We start from the raw sequence: 19822 nt of genomic DNA, 5'->3' as shown, positions 1-19822 counted from the left end.
AGCTTAATCGGATTTAAAAAGGACCCATCTCAGAATGGGTAGTAGGGAGAGTTACCTCAATCCATTTTCTATCTCAGAGTTCTTCTTTGTAGAGTAAAATATAATAAGGATCTGTAATTAAAATACAAACCAATATACATTATCAGAATTCACCTCAGTATATTAAGAGCAGCTTAAGATTGCAATAGACTAACTACAAACTCCCTGGAAATTAATCCATAGGTATGTGAAAAAAGTCACGAAATAAATCAGGTAATAGTTTTGTTAAAAGGACATATTTGTTACTCACTACAATATAAGTCGGTAATATCAACCCAACTTATATCTATAAAAAACAACTATACAATACGTCAGTACAAACTGATCAAATTACCAATACATAGGGAGCATGCATAACAAAACAAACAGTCGGTTAAGTAGTGAAAGTTGCAGCACCACTTTGGCTCCCCGCATTACCCACAGACAACTTGAGCCCATATTAGTGGCTTTGAACTAAAGCGGAGAGTGCTCCTCAAGCCGTCAGCACAAGGAGGTTCGTTTACGCTAAGAACCAGATTATTGGTATAAGGCGTATTAATACACACTCCCGCCAAATTCTCCCTACCGGTCCCGGAATAAGCATAGAGCGTCATATTTTACTCCCAAAGCGAACATACAAGACGAAATGCGCAGTCGGTTAAACAAACCATAATGCTACACTAATATAGCTCCCCGCATTATCCACGATTAGCCAGCGCCCATGTAAGTCCCCCTAAACCTACCCAGGAGAGTACTCCTCACGCCGTCAGAAGGGGTTCGTTTTCTGTGAGAACCGAGATGTTAGTTTATGGCGTTTAAATAGCCGTTCCCGCCAGGCGAATCCTGCCAGTCCCGAAATAAACATAGGACGTCAATGTTTACACACACCCAGTAAATAGCGCCATCCAAGATCCAACACCAACATTTAAACGCCATAAACTAACATCTCGGTTCTCACAGAAAACGAACCCCTTCTGACGGCGTGAGGAGTACTCTCCTGGGTAGGTTTAGGGGGACTTACATGGGCGCTGGCTAATCGTGGATAATGCGGGGAGCTATATTAGTGTAGCATTATGGTTTGTTTAACCGACTGCGCATTTCGTCTTGTATGTTCGCTTTGGGAGTAAAATATGACGCTCTATGCTTATTCCGGGACCGGTAGGGAGAATTTGGCGGGAGTGTGTATTAATACGCCTTATACCAATAATCTGGTTCTTAGCGTAAACGAACCTCCTTGTGCTGACGGCTTGAGGAGCACTCTCCGCTTTAGTTCAAAGCCACTAATATGGGCTCAAGTTGTCTGTGGGTAATGCGGGGAGCCAAAGTGGTGCTGCAACTTTCACTACTTAACCGACTGTTTGTTTTGTTATGCATGCTCCCTATGTATTGGTAATTTGATCAGTTTGTACTGACGTATTGTATAGTTGTTTTTTATAGATATAAGTTGGGTTGATATTACCGACTTATATTGTAGTGAGTAACAAATATGTCCTTTTAACAAAACTATTACCTGATTTATTTCGTGACTTTTTTCACATACCTATGGATTAATTTCCAGGGAGTTTGTAGTTAGTCTATTGCAATCTTAAGCTGCTCTTAATATACTGAGGTGAATTCTGATAATGTATATTGGTTTGTATTTTAATTACAGATCCTTATTATATTTTACTCTACAAAGAAGAACTCTGAGATAGAAAATGGATTGAGGTAACTCTCCCTACTACCCATTCTGAGATGGGTCCTTTTTAAATCCGATTAAGCTCTACTGAGTTTTGTTTTGCTTAGATAGGTATAGGATGCTATGATATAGCACCCAGAAAATATGTATTTAAACTGGTTTCTTCCCTTTTGATTTAGTTCTCAGTAATATTTGAGGAACTAATATCTTCTGGAAGTTGTTTACCTGACCTCAAATTTGGACTGTATCTTTTGGTGAGTAAACTTCCCTGCTCTGGTGGAATTATGGTCCTAGGGTTAGGCAACTCATTATAAATGGATATGGCCTTTGAGATTTTAGTCTTTTCTCCTTTATATATATATATATTAAATATTACTAGCAGCCTTACTTTTCGCCTTTACAGCCCTTTATAGCTTCCCGTGTGTTTTAGCTTGCACTTTGGGTTATAAGGTTTTACTTTGGTTGTGTGTGGGTGATCTACCACATTTAGGTGTTTTTCCTATACTATTTGGACTTTTTTGTTCTTCTGGAACTTATTTTGCATAGGTTTGCTCTCCTTTTAGTGATGAATTTAGTTGCCCTTTCTGTTAATTCTTTTGTGACAGTCTCAAATCCTGCAAACAGTATATTATGTCACACTTTACTTTTTGCTTTAGGTGAACTGTATATTCACTGGTGATGGTTTGGCCTTATATGTATTGAGAATTGTATATATTATGTATTTTTTACTTTATTGTAGCCCTGAAGAAGTCATTTGGGTTATTTTTACCCTTTGACGAAACACGTGTTGGCATTGGTCCTTGATGCATTGGCTACATTTCTATGTCAATTTGAAGGAAACTATGAAGAATTTCGTTGATATATGAAGAGAAAAGAAATGAAAATTAAAGGAAATTAATTTGAGGAACTTTTGAAAGAGCAATTTTTTGATTGTGGTTATCTTTTCTCTTGGGACAATTTAAGAATCTGTATCTATGTGCTCGGGGACAATTTATCTATATATAGTTAGGAATTAGCATTTAGAAAACCTTATTTTACTCACACAAAACCATTGAAATTCCATATATAGTTAGTTGCACTAACTATATATCGCGCACCCGCAATCCACTGCTGATGATGTCACATATTACATCATTCATGACATGGTCAGTGACATCACTGATGACATCACTGATGACATCTCATTTGACATCAATGACCACATCACTGATGAGATCATTCATGTGACAATACAATGCATCTCCTCATATTTTAATATAACCTCTGTTTCACCCAGTGTTAAATACAGAGTATAATTTTTGAAACCATTGACACACCAATACTAGTTACTACATATGTACTCACTGATTCCTACGTCTACACACACATTCACTCATTCACCCATACAATCATTCATACATACAATCACTCATCTTTACAACACTATCATATGCACTCATACACCTATACAGACACTCACACTCTGCCACTCATCCATGGAGTTACTCACACACCTAGTCAGTCCTGTAAAGAATCAATCACACTTCCATTTTCTTGTCTATATAGTTAAACATAGAGCACCTTATATTTTCAAACATATACTAACACATACTTACCTTGTTATACAATCATTGATATAAGTACACATTGATCTGCACAGAGTCACACACCTCCCAGCCAGCCACACACACACTCAGTCTCCCATACAAATACTTGGACAATCAATCAATACCCCATATAGTTACTCATATAGCTATTGATCAACACATGCAACAGTTTACAGAACAGACATAATGATGCACAAATTAAGACAGTTTAGTCACTAACCCATGCACTCAGTGAGACACATTTAATCACTCACTCATACAGTCAGTCATGCACCTACTAAATCCTTCGTCCAGACACTTATACATCCACTCATTCTTCAATATGTAAGACATATTTAAACTTTACAGAAACATAAAATCACTGGATGTTGTTATCAGTGATGTTATCAGTGATGTCATTTGAGATGTCATCAGTGATGTCATCAGTGATGTCACTGACCATGTCATGAATGATGTAATATGTGACATCATCAGCAGTGGATTGCGGGTGCGCGATATATAGTTAGTGCAACTAACTATATATGGAATTTCAATGGTTTTGTGTGAGTAAAATAAGGTTTTCTAAATGCTAATTCCTAACTATATATGGTCTATAACCTATGGTTTTTTCAGTGAATATATATGTATAGATATATTCTATTCACTGAAGAAAACAAAGATTACAAGGACATTTTAGTTAGGAAATAGAATTAAGAAAATCTTAGAAATTCTCTGAAAAATACAAAGGTTATGGGTACATTGTCATGAGTGATGTAATATGTTAGTTCTCAAGCAGTGTATTGTGGGTGTGTCAGTTAGTCAGCTTAGGTAACTATAACTGCTGAAATTCAATGGCTTTGTATGAGTGAAATCTCAGCTTAACTATAACATCCCAGTAACCTTTGTTTTTATCAGTGTATGTATATATATATATATATATATATATATATATATATATATATATATATATATATATATATATATATATATATATATATATATATATATATATATATATATATATATATATATCAAAACATCACCTCCAAGAAAGCAATCAGAGGCCAGAGGGGTTTTCACAGCACGGAGACACGTTTATTTTTGGACCAAAACAGTAGCGGCGAATGCATTTCGGCATCTTGCCTTCCTCAGCGCCCTGTACTGCGTGGAGTCCTGCATCCTATTGGCCCAATACTGCTGCTGTAAGTAAGCGTGCCTAAAATGCCCCTCCCCAAATGTTTTAGCACACCTGTTGCTCGTTGCATGAATGTCCCAACTGCAACTCCCAGAATACATCATGGCTATGTCTCCAGGTCGGCGGCATGGGAAGCAAGGAAAACACATTGGTGTAGGCTCGCTGTTATTCTGCAGATAGGTGATGCAAATGTCTCCAGGATAGGATCCAAACGTCCACGATCACCACACCGTGTCCCCTCGTACTGCTGCAACTGACTGCGAAGTAGGGCCAAAGTGGTATCGGGGCCGTCATTACAACATTAGAATCCCCTACCAGAGGTAAAGTACCTACAATCTCCAGTCCTTGTTTTTCGCAGTCGGTGGTCTCCGGACTTCTCGGTACCCCGAGTAACAAACGCCGACAAGCAACGTGGTGCCAGGTTAGTCTGGGTCACTTCGTGCAGCAGGGCCATCTGTTTCCGCGTCACTGGCTGGCGCGGCAAAGTATAACAAAACATCACCTCCAAGAAAGCAATCAGAGGCCAGAGGGGTTTTCACAGCACGGAGACACGTTTATTTTTGGACCAAAACAGTAGCGGCGAATGCATTTCGGCATCTTGCCTTCCTCAGCGCCCTGTACTGCGTGGAGTCCTGCATCCTATTGGCCCAATACTGCTGCTGTAAGTAAGCGTGCCTAAAATGCCCCTCCCCAAATGTTTTAGCACACCTGTTGCTCGTTGCATGAATGTCCCAACTGCAACTCCCAGAATACATCATGGCTATGTCTCCAGGTCAGCGGCATGGGAAGCAAGGAAAACACAACGGTGTAGGCTCGCTGTTATTCTGCAGATAGGTGATGCAAATGTCTCCAGGATAGGATCCAAACGTCCACGATCACCACACCGTGTCCCCTCGTACTGCTGCAACCGACTGCGAAGTAGGGCCAAAGTGGTAGTGGTCCACTCACCCAGCCGTGAGACATCCCAATGTGAGTGGTCCTTTTCCAGCACACCGCACTCAGGTGTGCCTCCGTACCAACCATTATCCCCGTAGTTTCTCGCCAATGTCTTGCCTGTTCATTCACACTGTGACATAGCTGTTCCTTAGGTGTGGGTGGGTGGGACGGACAAACATTTTTGCCAGTGCTGCTCCCCTGCTCCAAAAGATAGGGAGCCTACCTCTGGGAGCAGTGTGTGTATCCCCCCCTCAGCACCTGGCCGCCTTGTGCCTGGTTGCACCCCATTGGGGGAGTTTGTATCCTGCTTGGGCCCCCATTAGCCAGGGGGGGACAGCGCCTCTCTAGCAGCCGCGGTGGGTGTGGGGCGCAGGAGCTTTTCTGCTCCTTGGCGCGAAAAACTGGTTTCGTCCGGGGCTCGACATCGGTTATGACGCCGGCCCTCGAGGCCCCCTGTGGGAGTGGCCTCTGCTAAAGACAGTGACCTCCACTGAGCATCTAGTTTTAGAGTGACCAGATCTTGAGAACCAAAAACAGGGACATTTTTGAAAAATAGAATAAGGACTACGATTTTTAATCCATGGAATGGTGCAGAATGACAGGTCTCAACATAAGAGATGGTGGATTAAGAAAATAAATAAAATGTAATTTCTACAACCAACATCATACCTATTAAATTGCTTACTTAGTAAACCAGCTGCCAACAAGCAGCGCTTTAGAACACCCAAAAAACTGCCTCTCACTATTTTCAGTCGACCCCCTCTAAAAACCGAGATATGAGCCAAAATTGCCGAAAACGGCCAGGAAAGCTCGGAAAAGCCCGGGACTCACTGGGCAAATACAGGACCTCTGGTCACCCCATCTAGTTTCCAAAAAGGTATAGCATTGGATGTAAACAAACAGTAGATCAAATTTTATAGATGCAGATATATTTTTTATGGAAGTTGTAAAATTAGCTCGAGAAATAGCACATCACCCTCTCTCATATTTGGCACAACTTGCTGGCAAGGTAGTCAAGGGGGGAGAAGCATGAACTGCTAAGACCAGTGCGGAATCACCAGGGCCGTTTAGCAACTGGGCAGACTCCGCTTTAGAATCTTTAGAGAATAAAATTAAGTAACAGTGACAATCATTAAGTTTGCAGTAAGTGTTACAAAGAAAAGATTTATTTTAAAGCAGGCAACACATCAGTCCCTCCCGCAGAAAAGCTAAGAAAGCATTGAATTCTTAGTTTACAGTTGGTTTTGAGGATGTATAAGAGGGTATGATTTTGATCAATGGGTACTTATTAGTATGAAATGTGCAGTGGGATCAGTGAAACCCAAGATGGATCATGCTTGGTTTTATGTTGAACTTTAATTGCTGGGAAACCCTCCATTCTTTATCTATAAAACCTTTGGGTTGAGTCTGTGTGGACAGGCCAGAGATGAGCATTGCCTGTGATTTATAGGCATCTTCTTGCCTGGTCGAGGATCACCGCTGCCGAGGCAGTAAATTTAGTTATTACAATTGAGAGACTTTCAAAATTCTAGTGAATAGTTGTATGAAAGTGAATTATTATCAGGGGCGAATATAGCCCACCACAAACAAAGTAATAAACCCATTAGGCAGATGCAAATGTTTCACTAATTTAAACCGGAGGTCACCCCCTTGTTGCTATGGCACAGAGCAGACCGACTTAACTTATAGGAAATGTGTAAAACAGTTAGAGATGCCAATACACAAAAGTACAAAAACTACAGCACAATGAAAACCCTGGTCTAATTTATAAAAATAGAATTGTCCTGTAGACCCTATGCTCTGACTTCATTTTGTCCAAATAAGACTTCATTGTGTCTTAGGCCTACTTGGAAAATTGCAAACTTTTGCTTCCTAGGTTTACAACAAGGCAGTCTTTATGGTCCTGGGGAAAGCACGTCATATCCTTTTGACCCATATAAGTGTTATTTCCTTTTTAACCCGACAAATAAAACATGCCACATTTCCCTCGATATTGACAAACAAAAGATGTCCTATCCTTACAGTAACGATGCAAATAAAAGTTCCTTGTGCAACAGTAGTGTGGTAAAGGTGCCTTTTCCAAGGTCAAATACCTTTACCTAAACAGTGTGGTCTGTATTGACGTATTTTTTCCTTATTAGTACATCTATTTGAGGTAAATGATTATTACAATACATTCCTTAAGTGAGATAAGGGTCTATTTACTATTAGCAAAAGCCTCCGAAAACACCCTCAAATCAGAGAGTTCTAGCCTCAGGTTATCACATCAGATGCTTTTTGAGATTTTTCCAGACAAAACCTGCCGGATTGACATGCTGCGACAGTGTCCAGTCTGGTGCTGAATGCTGATAATGTGACAAGAGAAGAAGAGCTGAGACCAGCTGTTGTGTGTTTTCTTTCGAACCAACACTCACTTCCAGCCCTCCTGTAAACAGGTTTCTTAGTCTTCTCCCAAGAAACGTTGGATGCAAGTCATTCTACTCCATGCTTTCACAGTGTAGCACGTAGAAGTGGGCATTCAGTTACTAAGTTCATCATGAAATTCTAATTAGGTTGAAAACTTTCATATTATTCTCATTGTGGATCTCTTGATTCAGTGCTGCATCAACCATAGTGTGTGGTTTCGGTTCCTGTGCTAAGCAACAGAATTTGATTGTTTAAATACTTTTTAGCCATAAGGTGTCTCTTACTCAGTATAGGGATTGCATGCGATATTCTAAACACCCAATTGAGTTTGAATTACCACTGAAACCTTTTCAGGACTGTGAATAACATAGAAAACACAGACACCACATCTACCAGAGAGTTGAGTGGAGTTGCATGGGGTTACAACACCTGGACTTTCATGTTCAAACATTGGGTCATTGAACTGAGATAAGGCATCCGTGGACGGTAGAGTCAGACATTCTAGAACTAATCTCGTAGACGTACAACAGAGGAACATTTAATAAATAAAATGAGACCATAAACAACAAAAATTCAATAAGGGAAACCAGGGATGAATTTTTAAAGATTTAAGAGAAACTCCGCCAAGAAAAAGTAAAACGCCAATCAGTAGTCAAGGTTCTTGGGTGACTGGGACCTAGCTCCAAATTCAAGCTGACCACAATCCGATACATAAAGTAGGTTTGTCCTAGTAAAACATTTTACCTTAGGACTTAGTCACTGAAATGGCAGCTGAAATCCTCCAGAAGGACAAGGCTGAATGTGAGGAAGTGCTCTTAAAATCGGATAGCCATTGGATGAGGTCCCAGTAAAGACTGTGGTGGGAAAAGCTCATAGCAGGAAAACTCAAAAATGTGCACCCAATGAAGTTGGCCAGATACTTTCCATGCCCTAACATGGTCAAGGTTTCTACATTTGGACTTAGTATCTTTTTCAGTGCTCAGAACGATCCTGCAGGAAAAAGGCTACAGGGCGTATCGGACAAGGAGTTCCATCTGGATAAGTGGCTGCTAAAACAGATTTGCTGCTGCATCGAAATTCCAAGTGGGAGAAACCCATCTCTTCAGCCCAGCAAAGGCATGCCTTGGGCACATCTGCTTAGGTAGTTGGTCATTGTGCTCTCTGCCCATGTTTAAAAGAGAAGTCTAGTTAGACACACCCAAGGTCCCAGGACCTCAGGACAGCACTTCGGGTCAAGAGTCACTCCAGCAGAGGCCACCAGCAGGGTCCAGTTCACATCTAGTTGCAAATGTTCAGGTGGGCACTATAGGACAAAGGCCTTTTGCTACCTATTGAGTCCTTGTAAGCACACAGGTCAGCCAACTGACTGGTGGAGCCCAGCTCTTTGCCCTGAGTACAAGTGTTTGCAGGTCCTGTCCCTCAGGTCTCGTCGCTGGGAAAAAAAAAAAAAAAAAAGACGACTGCACCTGCTGTTTGAGGCCTAAGGTGCAGAAAGGTTTCTGAGGATGGTGCCTTGGGTTGCCATATTTATGGTTGGCACCAGTTAGATGGTAGGGGCTACTCCTGGCTCCTCCCTAACCAGTTGGGTAAAGTTCCCAGGGACAGCCCTGCCCACTTTTTCAGCAGTTCCCGTTCGCAGCTCATTCCAAACATCCAAGCATAGGAAAGCCTTTCTCTCTTGTTCATAGCTGATGTGCCTGCTAGACGTGTGCCCCCGGGAAAGAATTAGCCCCTTCTTTTATGGTCACTAAAAACGGGTTCCCAGGGAAAGTTTCCCCCTCACATGGGTTTGGTGCCTGCCTGGGTGAAGTAACAAAGATTTGACTTCTCCAGATCTCACTCTATGTTTAATTGTGAAACGCTGACCCTTTACAGGACAATGAAGTTCCTGGGTCTCCACTAACTGCTCCTCCTGCAAGAGGAAGAAAACCATCTTACCCATGTCACTGTTTTTGCTCTTCTGTGAGCAGTTTTCACACCTCATTAAGGTCAGGAATCTTGCATATTAACCCCCAGAAGATTCAGGTTGCAAACAGGCAGCTTTCTAGAAGTTATTTCCTGAATATTTATTTAAAAAAAAAATAATAATAATAATAATTGGAACTTTATAATTTGATTGGAGTTTTAAGAAATATTAAAAGTAGAGGTTTCATAATTTTTCCACTTGGTCCCAAACACGATAGAAGAATTAATATTTTCATCTGTACTATAAGTTTTTGAAGATGGCAGCTGGAGCCTTTCAAAGAGAAAATTGATTTTGGGGCTTGTCACTGCATGGTAACATTACATGTCCACGTCCTACTTTCATACACCATGCACACTACCTTAGGGGCTACAAGGCCTACGTAAGAGTTACTTATTTCTTTAAAGGAAGGTTTTAATCACTGTCAAAAGATTTATTTTGGCAGGCTTAAATTGCATCCCCCAGGCTACATTGGTAGGCTCTAAGTCATGTTTTCCTGTCTCGCTAGTGAACGCCACAGTGAGTAAAGAAGCCCACAAGTGACGTTTAACTTTCATGCTATGGGTTTACTTAGTACACCATATACTATGGCCTTATATAAGAGTAAAGAAAGTTAATCTGGGATTAGCTAATATTTTAGAGGTCTGAGCACATACAGTTGGCACTTCATAGCAGAGCCAGAGTGTCCAGAGTTTAAAAACGAGCAATAAAATTCAGCAAAGAAATGGGGCGACAACGGAAAATGGGGCATTTTCCCACAATAGTCATTTTACGTGGGATAAAATAGTACCCAGTTTCTTTGATTTACAGATTTTTAGATAAATAAACACTTTTGGTGATCCATACACATGATCCCAGGTCAAAGGAGTTCACTAGGTGGCATAAGAGTTCTTGCCCTGTGGCCAAAGAGGGACCACCTTACCCCATCCCCTTGTCCTCACAAATCTTGGGATCAAATGTTTTGATCAAGTTATGCTCAAAAGCAGTCATAGCCTTTACACAATTGCCAAGCAAGGTCTGCCCATCATGAAGTTAAAGACAAATACACCTTGTTTTATGAGGTCACATTTTTCTTCTCTGCAGGCTTCCTTGAGGACCTTGGATCACCTATTATCTGGTGGTCAAAAGGTGGGAGGAAAACAAAAGTGCAATTCTTGAGCGGTCTGATGTTTAGAGGTATTTCCAGCTGCATCAAAAGGACCCTTTAAATGACATTTTAAAAAAATGGGCTAATTTTACTTTACTCACAGACACAGTTTGTCCTGCTTTTAGTAAGAATCGAGAAGGAAATTTGTATGTTAATTCAGATATGTTTCCGAGTTGCCTTTTAAGTATCCATCCATTCATAGATTGATCCTGCAATGCAACATAAAATAAAAAACATTAATTGGAGATACAAATGCCTACTCTTGTGTTTGCAGATATCACTTAAGACCTTACAAGTATTTTCATACATACTATTTCGAAATCCCTGAATAATTAAATGCTTTATTCCAGGGCAGCAAAATTAAATGTGGGCAATTAAAATGTAGTTTTTGAAGATCATAAAAGAATACATATAGTACAGTACATCATAAAAAAAACTAAAACCTTAATTTAATTAAAACGTTAGAAATAATCGATGACCGACAAATATATTACTAATTTATGCATTTAACCATATTACTGGCTTTACAGATCTTCCCATTTCTTAATAGCAGCTTGAATGAATGATACAATCAATGCGGTAATGAATGGCGAGAAAAGCATTTTAAAAAACATATCAGAGCCAGGTGACATGAGCTCAGATTTGCTGCACAGAGAACTGGTAGTATTATTTTCTGGGGCCTTGATAAGATTTGCAGAATAATTTAAATTGTAGAATGCTTTGGGTTGTATAAACCAGTTTTCTGGATATGGTACATTAATAAACACACTTTCTGACTTAAGCTATAATAATATTTATTGAATCATTTAAAAAATAAATCTCCAATTACACACAATTAAAACAATCCTATAAAACGTTTGCTGATCTCCCATACAAAAGTCACACCTGTAATAAGTTAATGCAATTCAGCAGGTTGCTTTGTGGAGCAAGTAGCCTAACTGGACACGGTCAAGCTTAGCTAGCAAAAATAGTTCTGGCTCTCCCCCTTCCATTTGGCCTCTATTGTCCCAACATTTATCAACAACAAACTATGCCACTAGCCCCCCTCTAGAATACGTTGGACAGAGCCCAGAATATCCCAGAATATCGGTGGCACAATACTTCACGAATGCCTAAATAAACGTTTGAGTCTCTTCTCCACCCTCTGAAAATATCTGTATCTCTGCTGCATCATTGCTAAGTCAACTTCAGACAGGCGTCAATATTAGTCATTTGCTGTTACATCACCACCCCCTTTTGTACCGCTTTTGGCCGCCATAAGTGTGGCAGGGTATGCTCAGACGTGAGTCCCTTGCTCACTTTGCCACTGGATTCAAGCAAGCCGGGCTGAAGATGGCTGGAATGGCAGAAACCGGTCTTCGGAATCTTGTTTCCGGTCCAGGGAAGGCATGGCTTGGCGGTTCGGGCTGGACTGTTCCCATGTGGCACAGGGTCAGACTGATTTGCATATAGCCATGTTTGAACTGGGGTGGCAAAGTGGGCTAAAGATGGTGATGGATTAAACCCAGATCTTTTGACTGGGTGTGAGTGTTTGATTGATTCGGATGCTCCGTCCATCACCACCCCCTTTTGTACCGTTACATCAATTAAGGCATCAGCTTGGCATGCATAGAAGGGACTTAGTTCACAATGTATACTTTAGCATTATGGAGAAGCTTCCCAGCCATGTGCCGTCCATAATGAAACTATACCACAGACCTTCAAAACTTGGGCAAGGCCTCTTCATCCAAGAACAGCATAGTTCTCTATTAAAAAGGAAGAGATGGCCAGCATTCCCTGAAAGAGCGTGATAGGCCAGAGCAAAGGTAAGGGATTTCTAACTTTACAAGCCATGTAATGAAGTTGTGAGCACATTTTCGTGCGTGTGACTACAATAAGCTTCTTTAATAACAAACAAATATATAACAGCAGCCATATGCTGCATAGTAAATAAACTAGATGCAAATGTATTATAGAATTAAAATTTTACCTCAAGAGAGTTGTTTTTAATACTAATGAACTTTCCCTCCGTGTCAACTTCTTCTATAGATACATTTCCTGTAAAAGAGGCATGCTGCACAATTTTCAAGTGGCCCCGCACATCTCCCAGTTCGCCCTCATTTAGCTTCCTTTTTTTCCCACGCAGTCCATAACTTCCAAGGCTAGTGCTTGCTCGCGAAGTAGGGCTCCTTCCAGATGGACTTGGTGTCAAATTCATTCTAAAATGATATAAAAAAACATTATGAAGGTTGCATCAATGTATATGAAGGATAATCTAAAAAAAATAACTCAAAAAGGACAAGATTACAAAATTCTTTTGTTCAAAATCTTCAAATTTTACACTATGCATGACAAAGCTGTGCGTGAGAAGGCTAGAGAGAAAATGATAGTTCTCGTATTACTAAGTAGCAAACAACAATCATATGCTGCCACAGTTTAAAATAGTTCGGAGTAAAAAAAAGCCTGGAAGCAAGAGAAAGTAGAGTCAAAGATATGAATAGCCATGTAAAGTGCTCCCTGCTAGCTACTAACAACAATTAGGATATTAAACATGGCAACTGACCATAGAAAAGGTGGGACTCGGGATAATTATAGAGCAATAACCTTATACATTCGAGGGGTCCAGCAGGAACGCATCCATGTCAGACTCAAAATATCCGCTGAAGATCTACTTATCTACGTGAAAAACAATTGGAACTTTATTTGCACATTCATTGGTCATCCCGAAAATTTGGTATGGAACCGCCCCAGACTGGGCAGAACTTTTCCAGCCTTGGTTGAACTTCTATTCCGATCTAAACACACATGATCTATAAACGCAACATTTTCTGCAGGTTTCGAAAATCAAATACAAAATAGCAGGAAATAGAGACAAAAGGTTGTGAACAAACGGTAAAGGATTATACAATGAGGACTAAGTAGTTGGTGAACCCTTGTGCTGTTGATTAGGCTGCACACAAATGGTTTCAATGCCATTACGAATAAGAAAGACATTCGATGAAGACCATAAAGAATGTATCAGGATGGTACTTACCAGAAGGATGCCTGATCATTTGAAATATTCTGCATAATCACAACTGAGCATTACTACCCGCACCAGCAGGCAATAACCGCTGTTAATTACCCTCCCACTACTAAGGACCTGAGCTGTAGGGCAACATCCAAAACGATGGGAGGGAAATGAACAGCCGTTATTGCCCTGTGTTAGAAGGCAATACAGGATACATATTACCCCACCTGCACTCCCCTAGAAGTGACTTTACCTCATCGTGTTTTTGTAGAAAAAATGGCAGCAGCACATCTCTGGCTTCCTTTCCTCATAAGCATCTGTTATGTTGTCCAACCCCACCCTTTGAGGTCCTTCACAAAAGGGGAGTCCTCCCTGCCTGGGAGTGTAGCTGTACCGCACAATGCCTGCTTTCGGATTGCTCAGCCAGCTCCCAACATTCTTTTCCGGGTTTTGTTAATCACAAGCGTCAATTGTGTTAAGAAACCATGGAGGCAGTGTTGAGATTCTCTCATTCTAAAAAATAATAAATAAAATAAAAAAAGTGTAAAAAATAGACACGTTCTTGTCTCACCATGCTAGGAGGAATCCCACATTCCTACATGCATGCTAGGTTTGAAAGTAGATGGGAGCTAAGGCGAGAAAGGTCGCTGTCTTGATGTGAACTGTTACTGAGATCCAAGAATGCGAAAACAAAGGATACCTTTTAGGTGAACTGTCAGTCACTCAAAATGAGTTTATTATAAAAAGCATAACCAAAACCAGTTATTTTACATTTTGCATTATATGACAATAGCAATCTCCACTAACATACAACTGTACTTTAAAAATAACCTAATGGTATCGTTGTCTGCTCAAAAGCCACAGACCCAGATCGAATTATCAGAGGTACTCAGGGTACGTAATGTACCTCCAGCCTTACAAAAATCCACAATTAAATTGCAAATAAAAGTATTCTGGCTGAACCTTGTGTAGTTTAAACTCAATACAAAAAAGTACAACATATAAATCTTCATAGAATTTTTAAAACTTATGATACGCAAGTCTGTTTTCCAAGATTTCATCCAAAGTGTAAAGCAATCAGGACATCATTTTGTCAACACCAATGGGGATGGGTAAAGGGAGGCTAACACTAATTTCTTAAGAAATCGAATGAGTTTCTGGTCAGGCTACATCTATCTCTACGCCCTTTACGGTCTGCAAAATATGCCCTACCCCATGCAGATCTCAACACCTCAAGAGACTTCATCTCTGCTGATTAATGATCAGAGAAGGATTATTTTCCCCTTGAGGTTTCAGTTAGATTCAAATTCATAATAGAGAAACATGGAAAGCTGTTTTTTTCATACATTTAATGTAATCTAACCAGGGAATAGTAGCAAAATTACCTAAGGAAAGAATATCTAACAACATTTTCTATGCAACAGTTCACTGGAATTGTAGTCTCCTAGTAAACCTCTAAGCAGTGAAACTAACTTCTTGATGCACTCCTGACACATTAAAAAGCATTCCGTATGCACTACATAAATTGAGGCAACTGGTGAGTAGCCAAAAAGGTGCATTAGAAGTATGCTTTCGTACATTGGCAGATGGCTTCAAACTAAATAACCCTAAATACTAGTAACATCAATTGCCACTTACAGAATTAGCCTGGGGATTTTCTTTTATTATTTGCTGAAAACATTTTGTGCAGAAACACTAGGAAATGAACCATAGGTAGACCTATTGGCTTAGTCTATTTTTTTAAGAGCACTTTTATTTTGTCACATTTGCCAGTGCTTTAAAGCCAGACGTCATAAGTCAGGCTAAATCTTCCGACAAATTGCTGCTCATTGTTTAACATGGGACTGGTTTTTACTTTTCTTTCTCGAACTGCCAATTGAGAGGAGTTTTTAAAGTGAATTATGCCACAATCTTGCTTGAGTAGAGAAGTGTTAAAAGAAAGGCTGTAGGAAGTCGCTGTTGTATGCATTCAGCAATTAGTAAAGCAAAAGGAAGCACTATTTTTGTAATTCTGAAGAAGTGCATTGGAAGCAGAGACTTTATTAGGACCAAAACAAATCAAGACACTTTACTTGGTGATGCACAAATGATAAATATTCATAGAAACCGGATTTCTACCCATCATTTGAGTGATATATGCTATATAGCTTTAATCAATAAAACGGTATGGCTTTGCAAAGTTAGTGCCCATTTCAATGCAAAGTATGATGTTCATAAATAACAATGCGCTACCACACGATGCTTTAGTTAGTTTAAAAAAAAAATAAAAATAAAATCACCCCTTATGTTAATTAAAGGCATGTGGATCGTGAAACTTTACAAAGTCCAATGGGTGTGTGTGGCACACGGGATGTGTATGTTCTTAACTGATTCTTTCTTAAATTTAAATGCAGTTTGGGTGCTGACGGGTTCCTCCCTTTGACATTGGGAAGTGGTACTCAAATTACAACACAAATGACATTGACAGAACGTGACAATGTAATCCGTCGCGCTTCGTTGTGGGACAAGATGTCTCCAGACCTGTGTGTTCTCAATAAATCAATGTAATCCACAATGTTTCCAATGTTTTTAATTTTCAACCGTAATAAATTGGATTTTTTTCAACTGTTCCATCACAATCCGACTTTTAGTATCATGGTGCTCTTCTAGTCGCTGAGCACCAATATTCAGAAAACACATGTTAAATAAACAGGCAAGCATTTATTAATCTGCAACTAAATGCTTGCCCATTTATTTAACTTTTTTTTTCTTTGTTAGAGCTGACCCACCCAGACCCCTTACCGCCAGCCAGCCAGTGAGGCCCTTGGTCACACCGCTGTTCGTACTTGTGGCCCCTGGGCAAATATTTGGGAGTTCCCATGGTCTAGAGGAAAGACCAAGGTACCATTGGTGCCTCTAGCTGCTGTCATTTTTGGGGTTTTTTAAGCAACAAGCATACCTTTGTTGTGATGGATCATGCCACCAGGTACCCAGAGGAGTTAATGCGGTATTTATGGCACTTATAGGGATCTTTTCTAGAGTTGGATTTCCAAATACTGATTTTCTCCTGGGGAGCCAACTTTATCTCCTCACACATTATAAATGGAGTAGCAAGCTAGTGTGACCTAACACTTCAAGGTTACACTACCCACCAATGAATGGGTTTGTAGGAAGGTTCAATAATACACTTGAGCAAGATAGGAATGCCATCTGAGAACATCAGAAGTAAATGGGATTGTCTCTTGCATGTCTCTTATTTGCTTAAAGGGAACTTCTCTTTGGGCACGCAGTGTGTGGCCTACTCACCCTAATTACAGAGTGCGAAAAGGAACTTCAAAGTCATTTCATAGGGATATCATGGGATCTATAATTGGCCTCAGGAAGCACACAGTGTTGTACAGTTGTCGGGTGAAAGGATTTCAGTCAAGCAAAGATCGGATGGAGTAGTATGACCAGAAAGCAATGCAGGCTGGGTACAAGGAAGGCCAGAAGGTGTTACGGCTGAAGGCCATTCGTCCCAGACTTTCCGAGAATAAGTGGTTTGGACCGTACAAAGTAATGCAGTTTTACGAATCAAGTTACTTCGTGGGCACAGGTGTCACAAGGGAACCCCAGAGGGTGTTTAATGTGAACCTGCTTAATGCTTACCACCTTAGCTGTTACATAGTGAACATAATGGATAGGATAGAGGAGATTGATAAAGACAGTGAGCCTCTTCCTATCTGGCTGCATAGTCATGTAAAGGATGGTCCTGATTCAGCTTGCTTCAGAGTTTATGCAAGAGCAGCAAAAATAGTGTAGTGAGGTGCTGGAATAATTGTCCCATCTCTATTTTGCTGTCTCCAGGGTTTACACTGTTCTGTGTCCATGAAGATACAAGAGACAGAAGAAAGCCTTATTGCATGTCTGAAGAAGTCTGTGAATGAATCAAAGCTGAGGTGGCCAAGATGTCAGAGTTGGGAGTGACTGAGTGATCACACAGTCTGTGGGCCAGCCCTGTGGCATTGGTGCCCAAGCAAAGTTCCACAGACTTACACTTTTTGGAAACTACAGGGCTGTCAATTGAGTCACTACGATGGATGCACACCTGATCTCACAAGCGGATGATATAAAGAACTGGGAAGCTGTTGCCAAGTGTCCAAGCACCTTGGATTTGTATGATTGCTTCTGACAAAATGCCCTAGCACAGAGTACAAAGGAGAAGTCTGGGTTCTCCCCACTAGAGCCATTATTTCAGTTTAGGGTATTGCCTTTTGGGCCAGGCATTGCTCCTGCCACTTTCCAGCACCTGGTGAATCATGTTCTATGAGGACTAGTTCTCCGTGGCGTACCTGGATAACGCTGCAGTATTTTGGTATTCATGAGAGTCCAACCTGAAGAGCCTACATTAGGAATTCGTAAGGATACAGGGAGAAAACTGAATATCAAGGCAGACAAGTGCCAGTTAAAACAGTCGGCTCTACTCTATCTTGGCATCAGGAGGGTAACAGGATGATCTGCAAGCTGGAGGCCAAGATTCAGTCTATGTTAAAGTGGGAGGTGTCCACCACCCAGATATAGTCTTTTAGGACTCACTTGATATTGCAGGATCATAGAAGCTCTATTAACATATTTGACATCTAGGGAATAGCCCAAGAAGAGGAAATAGACTGAGGAGTGTAAGAAAATTTTTGAGTACCTGAAGAGAGCACTATGCAATTCACCTGTTTTGAGACCCCCCCACCCTCCCCGACTACAGTCAACCCTTAATTGTACAAATGGATCCCTTAGAAAAAGGAGTTAGAGCACTGTTGGCCCTGCTCTATGACAAGGGAAAAGAAGTGTCCAGTTACCTTTATCAATTTTAGGTTACTCTCCGCAGAGCAGCACAGCCATTAAAACATGGTTTGCCACAGTGTGGGCTATGAGATGGTTCCAGCTGCATTGGTTTCGTACTAATATATCAGAAACCATTTAACTGGTTGATGGTGGTAAAAAGTGAGAATATAAAATGACTAAGATGCTCCTTCTTGTTATAAGACACAAATAATGCAGTTCTGGAACAAATCACTTGCTAACATGTATTTAATGCTACTGCAGGGGCTAGCTGACTTAAAAGCCTTGATAACAAAATCAATGTGCTACAAATTTGGGATTTAGAAAATGAAATAATTTGTCATTAAAGTCACAGTAATTGTATATATATATATATATATATATATATATATATTATATATATATATATATATATATATATATATATCACACTCCACACTTTCGCCGAGGAAAAAGTGAAGAGACCACAACAGAGGAGTATTGAGAAACCGGCTTTATTCCATCACACAGGTAAATGGCAGCTCTCCTTTACCCACTACAGGCGAATGCATTTCGGCGTATTATCTGCCTTCCTCAGCGCCATGGGTGTAAGTGAATCAGGAAGGTTCGTGTCTCTCGGATGTAATAACCCGCCCTTCCTGATTGATTGCACACAGTCCTGCTCCTTAAAGGTGTATGCCTAGCGCAAGCAGCCCTGGTAGTCCGCTATTTTTGCTGCGCCTACCAGTCCCAAGATGCATTGTCCATCGTTTGTTATTTGGAGGCTGTTGCGTGGAGCAGGTACATGAAGTTGCAAGGGGAACCGTCCTTCCTCCCATGCTTGTGGAACACGCCGTCTCCTCCTCTCCCCTAACCGCTTTACCCTGCTGTCATCAGGAGCACTTTGGGCGGGGGTGAGGCTGAAATCAAGCCTAGCCCAGCGTGAGGCTGGATGGCCTCTACACCGCCATATCACGTCCCGAACCAGCAGGGGGGTTCTGGTGATTCCGGTAACCTGGAATGTATCCATGTTTGACCAGCTGTCCCAGAGCCAACTTAACAAAGCGGGGGCCTCTTTGCGCGTAACTGGAACCCGCGCTGAAAATATCACACTCCACACTTTCGCCGAGGAAAAAGTGAAGAGACCACAAC

The 19822-nt window shown here is 40.7% G+C and overlaps 1 protein-coding gene across 1 annotated transcript in view; it reads right to left on the bottom strand.

Moving 5' to 3' along the window:
• Positions 1-19822, bottom strand: part of LOC144826413 (lamin-B3-like) — a 484608-nt gene that overhangs the window by 160098 nt on the left and 304688 nt on the right. The window contains exons 7-8 of the mRNA XM_078684729.1: positions 12878-13106; positions 11010-11117 (exon numbers count right to left, since the gene is read on the bottom strand). Of these exons, the coding sequence (XP_078540855.1) occupies positions 11010-11117; positions 12878-13106 (337 nt within the window). The remainder of the gene's footprint in view (positions 1-11009; positions 11118-12877; positions 13107-19822) is intronic.

The sequence above is a fragment of the Lissotriton helveticus genome, chromosome 3_2 (genome assembly GCF_964261635.1).
Source record: "Lissotriton helveticus chromosome 3_2, aLisHel1.1, whole genome shotgun sequence".
NCBI lineage: Eukaryota > Metazoa > Chordata > Amphibia > Caudata > Salamandridae > Lissotriton > Lissotriton helveticus.
Note: the sequence above shows the minus strand (reverse complement) of the source record. Positions and strands in the feature narration are given on the sequence as shown.